Raw genomic sequence first — 16006 nt, forward strand, 5'->3', positions numbered from 1 at the left:
TTTTGTAAGACAGTATTATAGATTAGTCTAATTTTCCGGTGGTAGAATCGAATAGATTCGGGGGTCCATATTCAAAGCGATCCACATTATTCCAGAAAAATCTATTTCCTACCTTGATGCCTATTACGAATCGAAGGATAGTCTAGGAGTTCGTCTTGAACTTTTTCCGCGGTGAAGTTAGTTACAAATTGATTTACAGACAAAAATGCACTACAGACTTATGATCACATTTAAAATGTTATCATATTGTCATAATGTGATTTTTATTTACTCATCAAATTACCGCCACCGGAATATTGGATGTGAGTAATTAGATCATCCCTTTCCTCTTTTATAAAGTATGTCTACTTTCGCAGTCGCTCTCCTTTATTCCAGATATAGTATAACTAAGATAGACGCCAAGATTATGTTGTAAGGTCATTAATTAACTTTATAATTTATTCCTTATATTTACACATGAAAAATCTTTATTACATATACTATAACCCCTTTAACAAGATTTTGTCGAAGTGAAGCATAACTATGTTGTGTTATAACACATTCAAATTAAAATTCGTTTTAACACCATTTTATATTTACTATCCTATGACATCACATGCGTTTCTCATAATTTGAAAAGTCATAGTCTCATACTAATTCGTTCAAAAGTCGAAGTGAGGGAAAATTGATTTTTCCTTATTGTATAGATATTGCTATATACTAACAATATTCAAGAGATTAATCAACCTAAAACTGTTAAAAGTGACTCTTGTACCAGTATGTCTTTCCAAAGTAGATAATATATTGGTACAAGAGTATATTTTGCGGTATATTACGGTTGTGAAATATTTTGTAATCAGGAAAACATGGAGCCAATCGATATAGATCGTAACTTGAGCACAGTGACCGTGATGGATATAGAGTGTTATGACGAGTTTATTAGCGCGCCTCTGTTAACGGTGCCCAATGCTGTGCCCGTTGACACTCCGAATGTCACGGTCGGACCCCACATCTCCGCTGCCATCTTGCCACCGCCGATCGTGTGAGTGTGAGCCGATCAATTTATCTAACAACACATCCTTTCCTAGGTTGGCTATCATTTTGGGTATTTGCGATTTTGAGAAGTTTGTATTCTATTTGTACAATAAAATTATCATAATGATATCGTTCTTCCTTAAAACAGTGCACGAATCTAAATTTTTGACAAAACAGTGACAAGAATTTAAGTTTTACAGAGACTTTGGTCTCAGAAACCAACGTTAAGCTACTCATTTTCGAATACCACCTTAGTGAGCAAGTGACGTCTGATTACGACAGTAAGAGTCATTATTTTTCGTGATTCCTGTACAGATATAACGACGAGATAGATATACTATTAAGAGAGCCGGTCGGCCGAGGACCGGAACAGAAAGATATCCTGACAGCTCTCACGACCATCAAATCCCACGACAACTTCAACTTGGAGCGTGTGGAGACGTTGGGAGACGCTTTTCTCAAGTTTGCAGCCACCTTGTATCTGTTCCACAAGTTCCCAACTTTGAACGAGGGACAACTCACTAATATCAAAGGCCGACTTATTGGTAATAGGTATGTTTATAGTATTCCTATTATAGACTAGCTTTTGCCCATCCCTTCCTCCGCGCGGAATTAAAAAAAAAAACTTAGTAAGTAGCCTATGCGTTCTTATTACTGCAGGCGTTCTGGTGGCATCCATCCAGCCATCCAAACTATTGCATTAAAATTATTAGTAACTCATTTATAATATTATTAAGATTTATAAGATTACTAATGTTTTAGTGATGACTATGGTATCATCATCATCAGCTCACTTATACGTCACCACTGAGGGGCTCGAAGCCTACCCCAAGTTAGGGGTAACTAGGCCATAGTCAACCACAGCCAAGTGCGGGTTGACTTCACACATATCTTTGAATTTCTTCTCACATATGTGTGCAGGTTGCATCACGATGTTTTCCTTCACCGTAAGAACGTTGTATAAATGTACATATGTAAATCGAAAACTCGAAAAACACATTGGTACATGGCGGGATTCGAACCCAGAACCTGCAGCTTGCAAGTCAAGTGCTCAACCCCTGAGCCACCGACGCTCATCCTCGACTATGGTATGTAACTTCCATATTCAGTTATTAAATAATGACTGAGGGAGCCTTAGTATCTACCTCGTTTCAATGCAACGCCTAAATTAAGTAAACAGTTACTATATTTAACTTAATTTGTAAAAAAAGTTTCACCGTGATTACTAACTTGTCTATGGTTAAGGGTTTGAATTGGAGCGCAGGATATATTTAGCACAAGTGATTGCCTGCGACTTTGTCAGCGCAAAATAAAAAAATAAAAAATAGAAATATGTACTTACGAGTTGATATGAGTTCTTGCGAATAATGTTTTCATACTAATATGTTTTACAAGGTTTAGGTATATTGTATTTGTTTGGTTTTAGAAATCTCTATTATGCCGGTGAAAAAATGCGTTTGGGCGGACGTATGAAGATTGAAGGATTCAGTCCAAGAACCGATTTCGTAGTGCCAGGTTTTCTTGCGCCCAAAGAAGTTCAGAAGTTTATTGAAGAAAAGGGGGTAAGTTTTTTTTTTATTAACTTTGACCTTAACGATTATGAGATACTACGCAGTCATGTTTCATTCGTTAGTAATAATAAAAGCCCATGTGAATTTTTTATTAAATTATATTTGTATAATATTTTTTTTTATAATATTGCTTCTTGTTATTTCTGGGAACTGTTATTTTCTTCATATAATCAAACGAAACAAAGTAAGCAAACGTAACCTTGCGGTTCCATTGCTGAAACAACCGTCAAAAACATATTGCTAACTCAGACTTTTCAAAGAGAATATAAGGCAGTGAAAACCAACGGAAAATGCAAAGTTTTTAAAGATGTTGCCTTATTGTTCTATACATTTTGAAATGAGAAATAAATAGTACATAATATAATATGGACATAAATTACGAATATCAGTCGCAGCAACGTTATAACATAAATCTCCTTACGTCGTAACGTGCTAGAAATGAACATATATAACATTTGATATAACAAATCACTGGTTGATCATTTGATATTGGCGATTGCCTTAAATTGAATCATCAAAGAACCTATAAAAGGAAAAGTTTTTTTTTTTACAAATTTATCGATTTTTTCTTGTTAAACTCTAAAATTGCTACCATCCCTTTGAATATGTCGTCGGCTAGCTCTTTAGGTACTTCTAAGCCGGCAAAATGGCCGCCGTAATCGTAAAAAGTGAAATGAACTAGATTGTTGAACTTGTCTCGAAGCATCCATTCCGGCAGGTGCAGGACTTCGTAGCGGAAGTTGACGATAGCGGTGGGTACTTTTGTGGGAATGCTGGAAAAAAATACATCTAATCAAAAATTTCATTTATAAAAAAAAGCTTTTTATTTCGTAACTAAATTAGATCCAAAATCTTATGTAATAAATCTACTAGCTGTCGCCCGCGACTCCATCCGAGCGGAGTAAATAAAACTTAACAAGTAGCCTATGTGTTCTTCTAGAATATGTTCTACATCTATGTACAATTTTATCAAGATCCGTTGAACCGTTCCGGAGATACCTTTTAACATCCATCCATCCATCTCAACTTTCGCATAAGTATGATATCTTATACTAACTGTGCCCGCGACTTCGCGAGAAATACGGTCTTCTTGTGTCATTTTAATTATTTTACATAAAATTATTCACAAAACATTACACTAAGACTCTCATAAACCTTACATATTCACATATAAACTTTTATCCCCTATTTGTTGTATTGTTATTTTGCACCCTTGAGGGTTAAACTTATACAAACTTTGAATGTCATATTTATATCATTTGTCATTTATTTATATCAAGCCTAAAAATAAGTTTCCAGCTTCGAACTGTAAAGTGACGGTACTTCCATAAAACTTTTCCCCCTTACAAGCCTTTTTTCGCATTAAAAAGTAAATTATCTGTGTACCAAATTTCTTTTAAATCAGTTAAATAGTTTTGTCGTAACAATAGGACAGATAGACAGACTTACTTTCGCATTTATAATAGTAAACATTACAAGTCAAGATCTGAGACCCTTCCCAATATATAAGTGGTAGTATAGATGAAATTATTTATTTCTAATTGGCTCTCAATTTTTACGGGCGTAAACTGATCATCTGATACATCTTCATTGAAAGAGATCTCTTATGACCCAGTATTATTTTCTTCGTGGAAATTAGCGTTAAATTGTCGCACACTTCATGTATTTTGCTTTATGCTTCAATTTTAGTTCGCTTTCGTGGCAGTGCGGTACATTCTTTATCATTATAAAACAATCCAATAAGAATTCTCAAACTATTATCTTTTGGAATCGTTACGTGAAAAGGAAACTAACTTATCAACAATTCTGGTCTCCTTAGTGGTGCCCTCGGCGTACAGTCTCGAGGAGGTGACGATGCAGTTATTGTTCCATAATATAGTGAGGGTATCGAGCAAGTCCTCGAGCTCCAAGGCGGCGAGACCGCCGTGGTCAGTGTTCGTCTGGTCCCTGTTTGTGCACACGCCGATCTTCTCCATGACGTAGCCGGCCAAGCCCGCAGGGGAATCGGTTAAGCCAACGCCTACAAATAATACCAATCAACATAAGTATCATATCTTTCGGACGAAAGATCATCCCCTTATCTTTCTTTTCATCTCATCGTTACTACAAAAATGTTTACTATAACCCGCTTATCATTATGGTCTTGTATCGTCCATAAAAACTAATTTATTTCATAAAATTACAATGGTAGTAATTCCTGTCACCCATTTTCTTAAAATGAGCAAAAGTAGGTACATTTGTTTATGTGACTTTACATTTTCACAATAAAGGTACACTTTAACTGACAGTGAATAAACAATGATTGCATTGTAATATGACAGACATAAAAATCGCGTCGCGTGAGAATAACAATACGCACCGATGGTATCTGGCTTGGTGGATTGTATATGCAAATATCCGGTTTCTCTCAAGAAGTATTGGATGAGATCTGTCAGGGGGTATACTCTGTTCACGTACTTCGGATCCATTACGAAGTTGGGTACGAAAGATCCGAGGAATAGTTTCAAATAACTATAAGGTCTGAAGGATATCGCGAAGGTGGAGTGGTATCTGTAATGAGTTATATTCATTTTATCATAATATTCCCCTGACACATTGATTTACACATGACAGCGTGTTATATTGATTGAAATTTATATTAGAACGTATTTTTACGATTTTTTCCGAATATCTATTTATCTCTCTCTTTCTACATATACATGTAAAACTACTACGCTTTTAAAGCTGTGCTATCTACTGTCTATTCTGTGTATTTAACTCTTTGTATACTCACCCTAAAATCTCATCGGGGAATACGGTAATCATGTGAGTGGCGACATTTGATCCCCAATCACCGGCGTGTATGTAGAACTGGTTGAAACCGAGGCGTCGCATCAAATTCCTCAGTATCACGCCAATGTGCAGACCAGATAGACCTGGCTTATTTGTGCCCTGAATTAAAATTACAAGATTTTTATTATGTTGTACCACCATTATTCTTATACTACATACAATAAATCGACAGATTTCTTTTTACCTCAGAGAAACCAAAGCCGGGTAAATCTGCGGCGATTACTTCGAACACGAAATCGTGTCCAGTTCTTGGGGTTGTTAGCAAAGGTACAACTTTCTGGAACTCTTTAGAAGAACTTGGCCATCCATGTAACACAAGAAGAGGCAATGTTTTCATACCTTGCACTTTTGGTTTCATTCTGATGGAATGAATATCTAATCCTTGTATACGTGTCTTGTATCGTGGCAACTGATTCAATTGGTTGGCCCTTTCCTTAAAATCATACTTTTCAACCCAGTAGTTTAAAACCTTCTCCAAATATATCGTGTTCATTCCATATTCCGATTTGATACCTTCCAAAGGTTTTGTAAGCGGACGCCTGTTTTTCAATCTGGATTTCAAATCAGCTATCATCTGTAATAAAAAGCCTACATTATTTTCCTTATAAACCAATTCTGTCAATTGCATATTTGCAAGATTTTTATACTATTTTTTGATAGAAATTAATAAAAGCAAATATTGAAATAATCGAAAATAAAACAAACGTCGATCATCTAATGCTGAGTTTTAGGACGTTACTTCTACAAACTTTTGTACTTCACAGATTTTGATGATTATTGAATTTGACTCTTCGTTATTCCAAATAAATTTCATAGTCACACAAGAATTTACAAAAAATAATAATTACCGTATCGTTAAATTCAATTTTGTACGGTCGAACCGTTCCGTCTTCGGCAACTTTTGGTCCATTGCCCCACCACCTCTCGTAGTCAATTTCAGGTAGTTCGGGTGATCGCTGCAGATAACTTATGAATCCATAAGTTGCAATCGCAATCAGAGCGATGATAATTGTTAAACCCTTCAACATCTGTAAAGATAAAGTTTGACACATATTATTTCTATTTCTTTGTTATTTATAGTTTCCTGTAAATGTTTAATTCTTTGTCTTTAAATTTTTGAATTTATTATTTACTAGCCTTCACTCGCAACACTGTCCGCACGGAATTAAATAATTAGTAGCATATGTGTTTCTCCACACTGTGTTCTACATATACACCAAATTTCATCGAGATCCTTTCAGCCTTTCTGGAGATACCTTGTAACAAACATCCATCCATCTAATCTAAACAATCGCATTTATAATATTACTAGGATTATTAAGATGTATATACCTGTAATACATATTATGTCCATATGTAGACACATGATATGTAATGGACTGAAATTGACCTCTTTTATGTATTTTATCACATACTTTTTACCGAAGTCCATAAATATTTTTATTATCAGCGGATGTTATTGTTTTTACTTTATATAATGATATATACTTTATAAACCTTTTTATATCTTTTTATTTGTAAAAATCCTTATGGTTTGCTTTTTTCGGGGCATTGATATAATCTCGTAGAGAATCTGATAAAATGGTGACTGTTAAGAGTTATTAAATACATACATATTTTAAAAAGGTATGTATGAAACTTACTACTAGTAGTAGTTAATGAATAAAACATATAGTCTAGTCTGTACAGAAATAAACTTTACCGTTGGTTTCAGAGATTAAAATCTCTGTATAAAGCATATCGTCATCCCTGTCATTTTCTTTGACCAAACAGAGATAACAATATGTTTTAAATGGAGATTTTGGTTTCAGAAATCACGGTTAGAGCGTTTAGAAAAAAAATAGCAGACGAATATTACTAACACGCAACGTGTTCTTCACGGACGAGGTCACAAATAAATGACGCTTTAAATACCATCTAACTAATAAATGACAATGGATGGATGTTTGTTAGAAGTTATCTCCAAAACGGCTGCATGGATCTCGCTGAAATTTGGCATAACATCGCCTGGAAGAACACATAGGCTACTAATTAAGTTTTTTTTTTATTCCGCCCTGACGAAGTCGCGGGCGACAGCTAATATGATAACGCATGCAAGTATGTACTTTTCTCATAGTTTTGACCGATGTTGAAGTCTGAAGCGTTAAATTTCTTTGGTTTCTTATCTAACTAATTATATTTCGGTTTAAGATCATAACAACAAGATAAAAAACAATCGTACCGTACGATGCAATTTTTATCGATGATTTATAATTAGATAAGCATAGTATCTGTAACTCGTGTGTTGATAACACATTTTTATAGTTCAAACATGTTATAAGTACAGTAAAGCAACTATTTTCAGAACAAATAATTGAAACGCTAACTCAGGCAAATTTTTGAAAATAATTACATTTTTTAAAGTAATATCCTCAAAAGGTCATAAAAAGGGGGGAGTTTGGGAAAATGTTTTCTATTAACTATTTAGTACGTATAATTGATAAAAGATTTTTTTTTCAATTGTCCGAGCAGACGAAGATATGGAAAAACTTATATTTTACATAAACAAGGGTTCTATTACTTTTTCGGCGTTCACATCTACATCGTTTTTTGCGGACGACTTTGGATTATATGCCTTATAGTAACTGTAGTAAAACATCGAAATTGACGTTATTATTTACATTATCGATAACTAGCAGTCGCCTGCGAATCCGTCCGCGCGGAATAAAAAGTAATAATTAGTAGCCTATATGTCCTTCCAGACTGTGCTCTTACAGCTATGCCAAATTTCATCAAGATCCGTTGAACCGTTCTGGAGACAAACATCCATCCATCCATCCATGTAAACATTCGCATTTATAATATTAAAATGTTAATAAGGGTAGATATTAAAAAGTTCTATAACGAAACTTTTAATTAATTTTAGCACCTTTCCTTCAATTGATGTAAAAAAAAAAGTTATAATCATCTATGATTTTTTATTTAGGACTCTGCGATATATCTTAACTTTGACGGTCTATTTTTATTGGATTTAAATATTATCAGTGAAGTCGGTTGCATTTGATAGCAGAGGCATTATTTTACGGTACAGTGTTAATAAATACCGCTTGGTGAGCATTTACTCATAATACGTGTAGAGGAGTAAAGTTACAAGTATTTTCTGCGAATGCGTGTATATCAATCCTTTGTATTAAGATATGTTTATTTTATTTTTGGAAAAGAGAACCGTACTTAGTTTAGTTACGATGAAAGCAAAAATGTACCTAAGTACCTACTTAAAATTGACTCCGTTATTTCATTCAAGTTTTGAATGTAATTTTTTGGCAACATAAAAATGGATGTTAAAAGTTTGTATGTTTAAGAAGTGCATATTCTAAAATCAGATTAATGTGCCTTTATTATTTAAAATAAATTTACAAAACAAATCAGTTAAACTATAATTACGACGTATCAAAATCTGTTTTTTTTTGGTGGTCAATTTTTATGTATCATATAATAAAAGCAAAAAAAATAGTATTTTTTATTTTTATTTATCGTTTTATACTTTACCTTTGTTTTTAATTGTATCTTTTAGTATGTATTCTTCTGTTTATGATTTTATGTACAAACCACGACAAACTGAAAGAGTAATTTAAGGTATTTTACGAAAGATTGTGCTAATTTCTTTTTAATGTCGTAATTGGCGGTTGCTCTCTCGTAAACAAATTTACTGGTCATGTGAAAAATGCTCCTATATCATCTTAATTAAAATTTTAACGTTTCACTAATGTTACTTTTGAATTGATAAAAGTAAGTAATAAATAATGACAATTAAAAAAAACATGAAGTAAACAAAAAGTAAAAAAAAATCAGTTTATCGAATAAAATAAAACATTGGCACAAAAACACCGTACCTTATATCAACCAGTTGTTCACTGCTAGTGTTAAAAAAATGGACTGAGGCAATTTAAAACACGAGTGTAAAGGGACGTCACAACCGCTCGCAACGGCGTCGCGTGCCGGAATTATGAATTTCGATGATGTATTGATATATCTACGGCCGATGTATAATGCGACCTTGACACCGCACAAGCATCATTGCTAGCTTTTTGATAAAAATAATAATATCTTTTTTCTTTTTAATTTAATCTTTTAAATTTTAAATTAACTAATGACTTTTAATCTTTTAAATTAAATCACAACCAAAAACTGTATTTTTTACATAAGAAAGAATTTTCAAATTAAAGTGAGCAATGGTTATTCATGATCCCCTCTGAAAATGGCGTCTCTTAGTCTAAGCTTATTTACTCCTAATATTACCCAAAGTGTCATGGGATGGGATACGCAACTAATGCTGTACTCGATACATATGTATGTATTTTACATAATAAAGATCTTCCAGGTGTTCAATTCGACCGTTGGATTTGAATGTTGAATAATTTTAAAATTATAATAACGTTCTTGTGAGTCTTTTGTTCGTTGGGAACTTAGAATATACATAGGTAGGTTTTATGCTACACATAACTGCTGTTAAAACGGGTAACTTGCTGATTTGTCTCCCTCAAGAAATCCCTAGGCTATTATCCAGTCCCAGTCAATCTCTAAATTAATTTGAGCATCAGGACGCTATTAATTATCGTTTTAAATATAATTTTTGCTAGCGACTTCGTCCGTGCAGAATTAGCAAAATAAAAAATACATTATTAAATTATAGCCTAGTTACTCAGTATAATGTAGCTTTTTAATTAAAAATAATTTTTGAAAACGGTCTGGTTTTTGACTAAATTCGTTATATACAAAATAACAAATATTTCCTCTTTATAATATTAGAATAGATATTTAGTTTTTTTCAGCCGATTCATTTTATTAGATCATGTTGAAACATGAACAAGGATTACCAAGATAAAGTTGTCTTGCCCGCCTTTTTTTTCCAACTAGCAGTCGCCTACGACTCCGTTCGTGCGGAATTAAAGTAAGACGTAATAAATAGCCTATGTGTTTTTTCTGCTTTGCGATTTCCAGATCAGACCGTCGTTCTTACTAGGCATGCAATTCCCACTGGAAGACGCACTAAGCGGCAAGCTGTCGAGTGAAAGCATCGCACAAATAGAGAAGAGATACACAGAATGCGACGGTGTGGCCGAGCAGGAGCCGCAGTTTGGGGCGCAGAACTCCATGCAGTGCTATGTGTCCGTCCAGGTCACGCACGACAAGGTACGACAAGATACCGGCAAATCTACTCATAATACGAAAAGAGTTGATCTTAACTCTTGATGGTTGGTTTTCGACAACAACCTCGCTTAATGCGTCATGTAAATTTTTTCTGTATTATTTCCAAACCTAATGTATATTGCATTAGGGTCATACAATGAGTACATCTTCAAAGGCCCTTAACGCATGTGCAGGTCCTTTAATGATTTGCAAATGTATGATTTATTCAATGTTACCTCAGAACTTCATTGCATTGACAAGTGTTAGTACATATTGTCATCTTTTACATTCTGACAAAAAAGAGACAACCGTCAATACAATTGTCATTGTAATCGAATTCAACAGTTTTAAGATTTTTCTCGTTACCTCTATTTTAAATCGTGTTGAGTCTTTGTATAGAAATAATAATCAATTTTTATTTTCAGACTGTGGCAGATTGTGTGGAAGCGTTAGTGGGCACTTATCTGATGCATGGTGGCGTTTTGGCAGGTATCAAAGTTTTGGAGTGGATGAAAATTATACCTAAGAAGGTAACAAATAGTGCATTTCTATTGATTTTTCTTGTGTATGTACATTATATGTTCGTTATTAAAATTATAGGGTACGTATCTTAATATAAGCAACTCTAGCAGCATTCATTACGTAAGATAACAATTATTCAGCCACAAAAGATATCAGATTAAAATTATTAATCAGTATGATTTAGTGAAACAGAACATATAGTAATTAGGTGACTTGTATATTTGAAGATAATTTATATAAAATGCTTATTAATTATGATTTCAGTTTATATACTTATAAAATACTTAACAATCATTACATAGCTCTTTCATGAATTTTGTAAAGACAAAAGTCATTCCCTACGATGTCATCATTTTACGTTTATTTGCCACCCAGAACGTAGTAATTAAAATGGGCCAAAGTATACAGTCAGCTGCATACATATAGTGGCAGACAAGATATCCAGATATATAGGAACTCCTAAAGTGATCAATTATATAAGTACAACTAAAGTCGTCAAATTAATTGAAACACCCACTCTGCAAATACATCGAAGCGTACACATCGTCAAATACATATATGAGTACATTCAAGGTGCACATAATTATAGTAACAGACATAGCGTCAATAGTATCTAAGCATCCAAAGTATGCAAAAATATAGTAACATTAGACGAAATTGAACTCTATTTATTTGAAATACACTTGACGTTAAATTCATTTGACATTTTATATCAAAACATTTTTCTGTTATATACCACAAGTTTACGTCCCGCATGACAGATAGAGATAGATACATAAGCAATATCAAATTTTAGTTTGTCACCATATATGCCAGTTTGGCATTAGGGGTTAACTGTTCGCTGTAATACTCAGTTTTGGCGATTCGAATCCCAAACTTTATTTGTTTTTACATTTTCAAGATTTTTAATTTTAATATCGAAGTTGTTATTCGTAAGAATGATGTTAGAAGTTTCACTGCAGTCGAAATCCATAATTATCTGTGTTTATTTTAGGACAATTTAACATCTCTTCTGACACGACCGATGACAACAGTGTTAACAACGAACACCGTACCCCTCACGGAGATCGATTTCCTCTTAAACTATAGCCGACAAGAAGTTGAGGAGATATTGAACTATAAATTCAATGATCCCGCGCTTTTACTAGAGGTATGTTTTATAAAGATGCTATCTTCTACCTGAGTTCTATCAGACTGTAATCTGCATCTATGCCAAAATTCAGCGAGATCCGTTTAGAAATTCTAGAGATACGTAACAACAAACATCCATCTATCTAAACTTTATTATCTAATATATAAAATTCTCGTGTCACAGTTTTCGTCACCGAACTCCTCCGAAACGGCTTGACCGATTCTCATGAAATTTTGTGAGCATATTCAGTAGGTCTGAGAATCGGCCAACATCTATTTTTCATTTTGTTTTTTTTTTTAACTGCGCGCGGACGGAGTCGTGGGCGACAGCTAGTATTTATATATTATATTTATAAACTTCGTTTATATTAGTAGGAAGTAAGATTCCGCGCAAAATTAAAAAAATCTATTCATAAATATAGCCTATGTGACTCGGGGATAATGTTGCTTCCCAACAGTGAAACAATTTAACAAATCTTTCCTCTTTATATAATACTAGCTGTCGCACGCAACTTCGTCCGCGCGGAATTAAAAAAAAATCTTAAAAAGTAGCCTATATGTTCTTCCAGACCATGTTCTATATCCATACCAAATTTCATCCAGATCCGTTAATGCGTTCTGGAGATAGCTTCATCTAAACATTCGCATTTATAATATTAGTAAGATAGTACAGATGTATTGATCGACTACTTATTTTTGTTTGTTACGTATTTACTTAGTCCCTTAATTACCTTTAAATTGAATGTTTTACGTAGGCTTTATCACACCCGTCGTACATTCGCAATCGTTACACGCGCTCCTACGAGCGGCTCGAGTTCCTCGGCGACGCGGTGTTGGACTTCCTCATCACGTCGCACATATTCGAGCAGTGCCAGGACTTCAAGCCCGGAGATCTCACCGACTTGAGATCAGCTCTCGTCAATAATGTCACTTTTGCAGCCTATGTCGTCAAACTAGGATTACAAAAGTAAGTTTTACTTAATAAGTATGTTGTGTAATTTTTCAAATATGTTGCGGGCTCAGAACATCGCACGAATTGCTGTCATAAAGGGATGCGGGGGAGGGCGTCATCATCTCACAAAAGTTGGATACGGCTTGCAGAATACTTCAATGGCAACAAAGTGTGCCATAACAATGATTTTCATCTAGTCAGAATAGTTCTGTTTATAGTTTCACTATAATGATTCATGTCGAAATTGCGTTATTTGAATGAAATATTCTTTCAGATACCTTTGCTCGCAGCTGAACCCAGTATTGGGTGGCGCTATAATGGCCTTCGTAGAACATCAGGAGCAGAGGAACCACGAGATAGTGGAGGACATCCTCTACCTGATCGAAGAGGAGGAATGCCAGATCGCAGAATACGTTGAAGTACCAAAGGTATTATAAAGCGAACAATATTTATAAATATTTTAATTACCTCAACTGCGAAAAGACGGCGGTTTTTGGCCTAGTCCGTTTCTCTGTATTCAAAGATTTTAGTTGTAATAAATGTAAAATATAAACGACCGTTTACTATAAATATGAATGCTACTATCGAGCAGACGTTGAGCGACATATTCGAGTCTCTGGCGGGCGCGATCTACCTGGACAGTGGCGGCAGTCTGAGCACGCTGTGGGCGGTCGTGTACCGCATCATGCATCGCGAGATACACGCCTTCTCGCGCAGCATCCCGCGACAACCCGTCGCCGTACTCTCAGAGATGATCTACGCCTGCCCGCACTTCGGGTATGCACAATAACCACTACAACTGTCAACATTAACCATTATTTTATAACTTATAACTGCCTGCTACTTCGTCATCGCAGAACTTTAAAAAACATCCTATGTTACTCTCTCATACATTAGTTTTCTTCCAGTCCAAGTCCCGTCAAAATCGGTTCACCTGTTTCGGAGATTACCCGGAACAAATACAGACAAAAAAATTAAAAACTGTACTTTTGTTATAAGCAACGCAAATACATAATGTTCATAAATTTTTTTTTTCGGTATAACAAGACAGTCTAATTTTAATAATTGTATGGGATATTGATATCGCTTCATTCTATCTTCTGTTGGTTTGGACTGCAATGACGTTTGTCATTCCTTACATAGCCTTTGGAAAAAACATTGACAACAATATGTGTGTAACAATAATTCAGTTGCCACTGCAGCACAAACCCCCAGGTTACAATTTGTAAACGAAAAAGTGGAATATTTATGATTGCAATGTATGAAATTAGACGTTCCCTTAGTTTCGGCGTTAAATCAAAACTAGGTTGCTAAGTAAAAAACCTAAACCAAATTTTTTTAAATATGCACGATTTTAATAGTTTTTTTTATAATTAACTTTATGAAAATGTAAATTAAATGAATAAGACTTTTGTTATTGTTTAGGCAGCATTCAAAGTTTACGATTAACAAATTTAATTATAACTACAATTTTCAAAGTTACAATTATATGTTACAGAACCGCCACAGTATCAAAGACTGAACAATCAAAGGTGATGGTTCCTGTGACGTTCACGAAGGACGGCCGCCAGCACACAGTGTACGGTGTCGGCAACAACAAGCTGCAGGCCAAGCGCGCCGCCGCCAAACTGGCCCTCAAAGTGCTCGCCTGTTGAACAACATGTTTTATGTATACAGCACTATAAGCCATGTTTATCACGTGGTTGAGGGTTCGAATTCCACCATTAGCTTAAAAAAAAAATTAAAAATTTGTTTTTATTTGCATGAAAACGGTGTCTCAATGTGCAAAATCCGTGAGTTTTGCACTTACTATAAAATGTAATTTATTTTAATTTTTTTTAATAACCACTAATATTTTTTATACTATTCGAATGCCAATGAATTTATTTAAGCCCGGAATGCTGAAGGGTATTTTACTTCCTTAATTATATTTTACTGTTTTTTTATATATTGTAACCGAATAGTTAAGTGATATTTATTTTCAAAATCACCCCTTGTATTCCCAAAGACGAATTTATAATTGTATTTTCTTTTTATGAAATGTTTGAATATTTTTATTTAAAAACAAATTGTCTATCAATGAAATTGAACACTAGATATTAATGTCTATGACTATTCTGTAAATAAAATTTAAATACTTTTATATTATAATATTTGTCGAAATAATTACATTCAAATCCATTATATTGTGTACTTGTAACGGAATTTAATTTCAAGATGTAATGACTGTAACCAAGTCTATGACACGGTAATAATAATACCGCGAGTGAGAGAGATACAGTTATACACAATTCCTGTGACGTGACAAAGACAGGGATAACTATCTTCCGCCCCTTTCTGCGTACCAGGGTTTGGGCTTTGTTTGGAACAAAGGTTGTCCCCTACAAACAACCTAGGTTGTCCCTAACAAAGTTTGACATTCGTGCTATTTTTCGAAAATTGTGAGTACTTAGTGGCTGTAATTGTGCAAAAATATTTTGATATTACAGTTTTAGTAAGGTAAAGTTTATAAAACATGGTATACTGCTGTATTGTTGGATGTAAAAGCCGTAGTGAGCGAAAAGAGGAAAACATAACCTTTCACTCGTAAGTACTGAAACTACGCACTTATTCACATGTATTCATACAAAATAAGGAAGAAAATACAAACTAGTTGTTCTTTACAGTCTTTGTAATAACTAATATGTTAAAATACGGGTAAAATCAGCTAAAATAAAATAGTATTTTTCGAACATTATGCGCCCAAACGCAGATGTCATTTGTGTCAAATAATATACTGTAGATCTGGGAAACAAGCGGCCATATTAAACTTCTT

The 16006-nt window shown here is 34.3% G+C and overlaps 2 protein-coding genes across 2 annotated transcripts in view; one reads left to right on the top strand and one right to left on the bottom strand.

Moving 5' to 3' along the window:
* Window positions 1–15062, top strand: part of LOC106714069 (endoribonuclease Dicer) — a 29978-nt gene extending 14916 nt beyond the window's left edge. The window contains exons 25-34 of the mRNA XM_045680003.1: window positions 840–1021; window positions 1330–1566; window positions 2441–2576; window positions 10398–10589; window positions 11012–11116; window positions 12103–12258; window positions 12995–13206; window positions 13466–13619; window positions 13784–13968; window positions 14690–15062. Coding sequence (XP_045535959.1) covers window positions 840–1021; window positions 1330–1566; window positions 2441–2576; window positions 10398–10589; window positions 11012–11116; window positions 12103–12258; window positions 12995–13206; window positions 13466–13619; window positions 13784–13968; window positions 14690–14846 — 1716 coding nt within the window. The 3' untranslated portion in view covers window positions 14847–15062. The remainder of the gene's footprint in view (window positions 1–839; window positions 1022–1329; window positions 1567–2440; window positions 2577–10397; window positions 10590–11011; window positions 11117–12102; window positions 12259–12994; window positions 13207–13465; window positions 13620–13783; window positions 13969–14689) is intronic.
* LOC106714062 (juvenile hormone epoxide hydrolase) lies at window positions 2984–9466 on the bottom strand. Its single transcript, XM_014506999.2, has 7 exons — window positions 9290–9466; window positions 6266–6445; window positions 5602–5991; window positions 5359–5516; window positions 4945–5135; window positions 4380–4605; window positions 2984–3358 (listed from the first exon to the last, which is right to left on the bottom strand). Exons 2-7 carry the CDS (start codon window positions 6443–6445, stop codon window positions 3133–3135), a joined length of 1371 nt encoding a protein of 456 aa, XP_014362485.2. The 5' UTR covers window positions 9290–9466; the 3' UTR covers window positions 2984–3132.
* Window positions 15063–16006: the final 944 nt, after the last annotated feature.

The sequence above is a fragment of the Papilio machaon genome, chromosome 11 (genome assembly GCF_912999745.1).
Source record: "Papilio machaon chromosome 11, ilPapMach1.1, whole genome shotgun sequence".
In the NCBI taxonomy this organism is placed as follows: Eukaryota; Metazoa; Arthropoda; class Insecta; order Lepidoptera; family Papilionidae; genus Papilio; species Papilio machaon.

Excerpts from the sequence above, each read along its gene's own strand:
- LOC106714062 (XM_014506999.2), bottom strand. The coding sequence starts at position 6,445 with ATGTTGAAGGGTTTAACAATTATCATCGCTCTGATTGCGATTGCAACT. Across the intron at positions 5,992-6,265 it reads AAATTGAATTTAACGATACG|ATGATAGCTGATTTGAAATC; the intron begins GTAATTATTATT and ends TTTTTATTACAG. Across the intron at positions 3,359-4,379 it reads GAGACCAGAATTGTTGATAA|CATTCCCACAAAAGTACCCA; the intron begins GTTAGTTTCCTT and ends ATTTTTTTCCAG.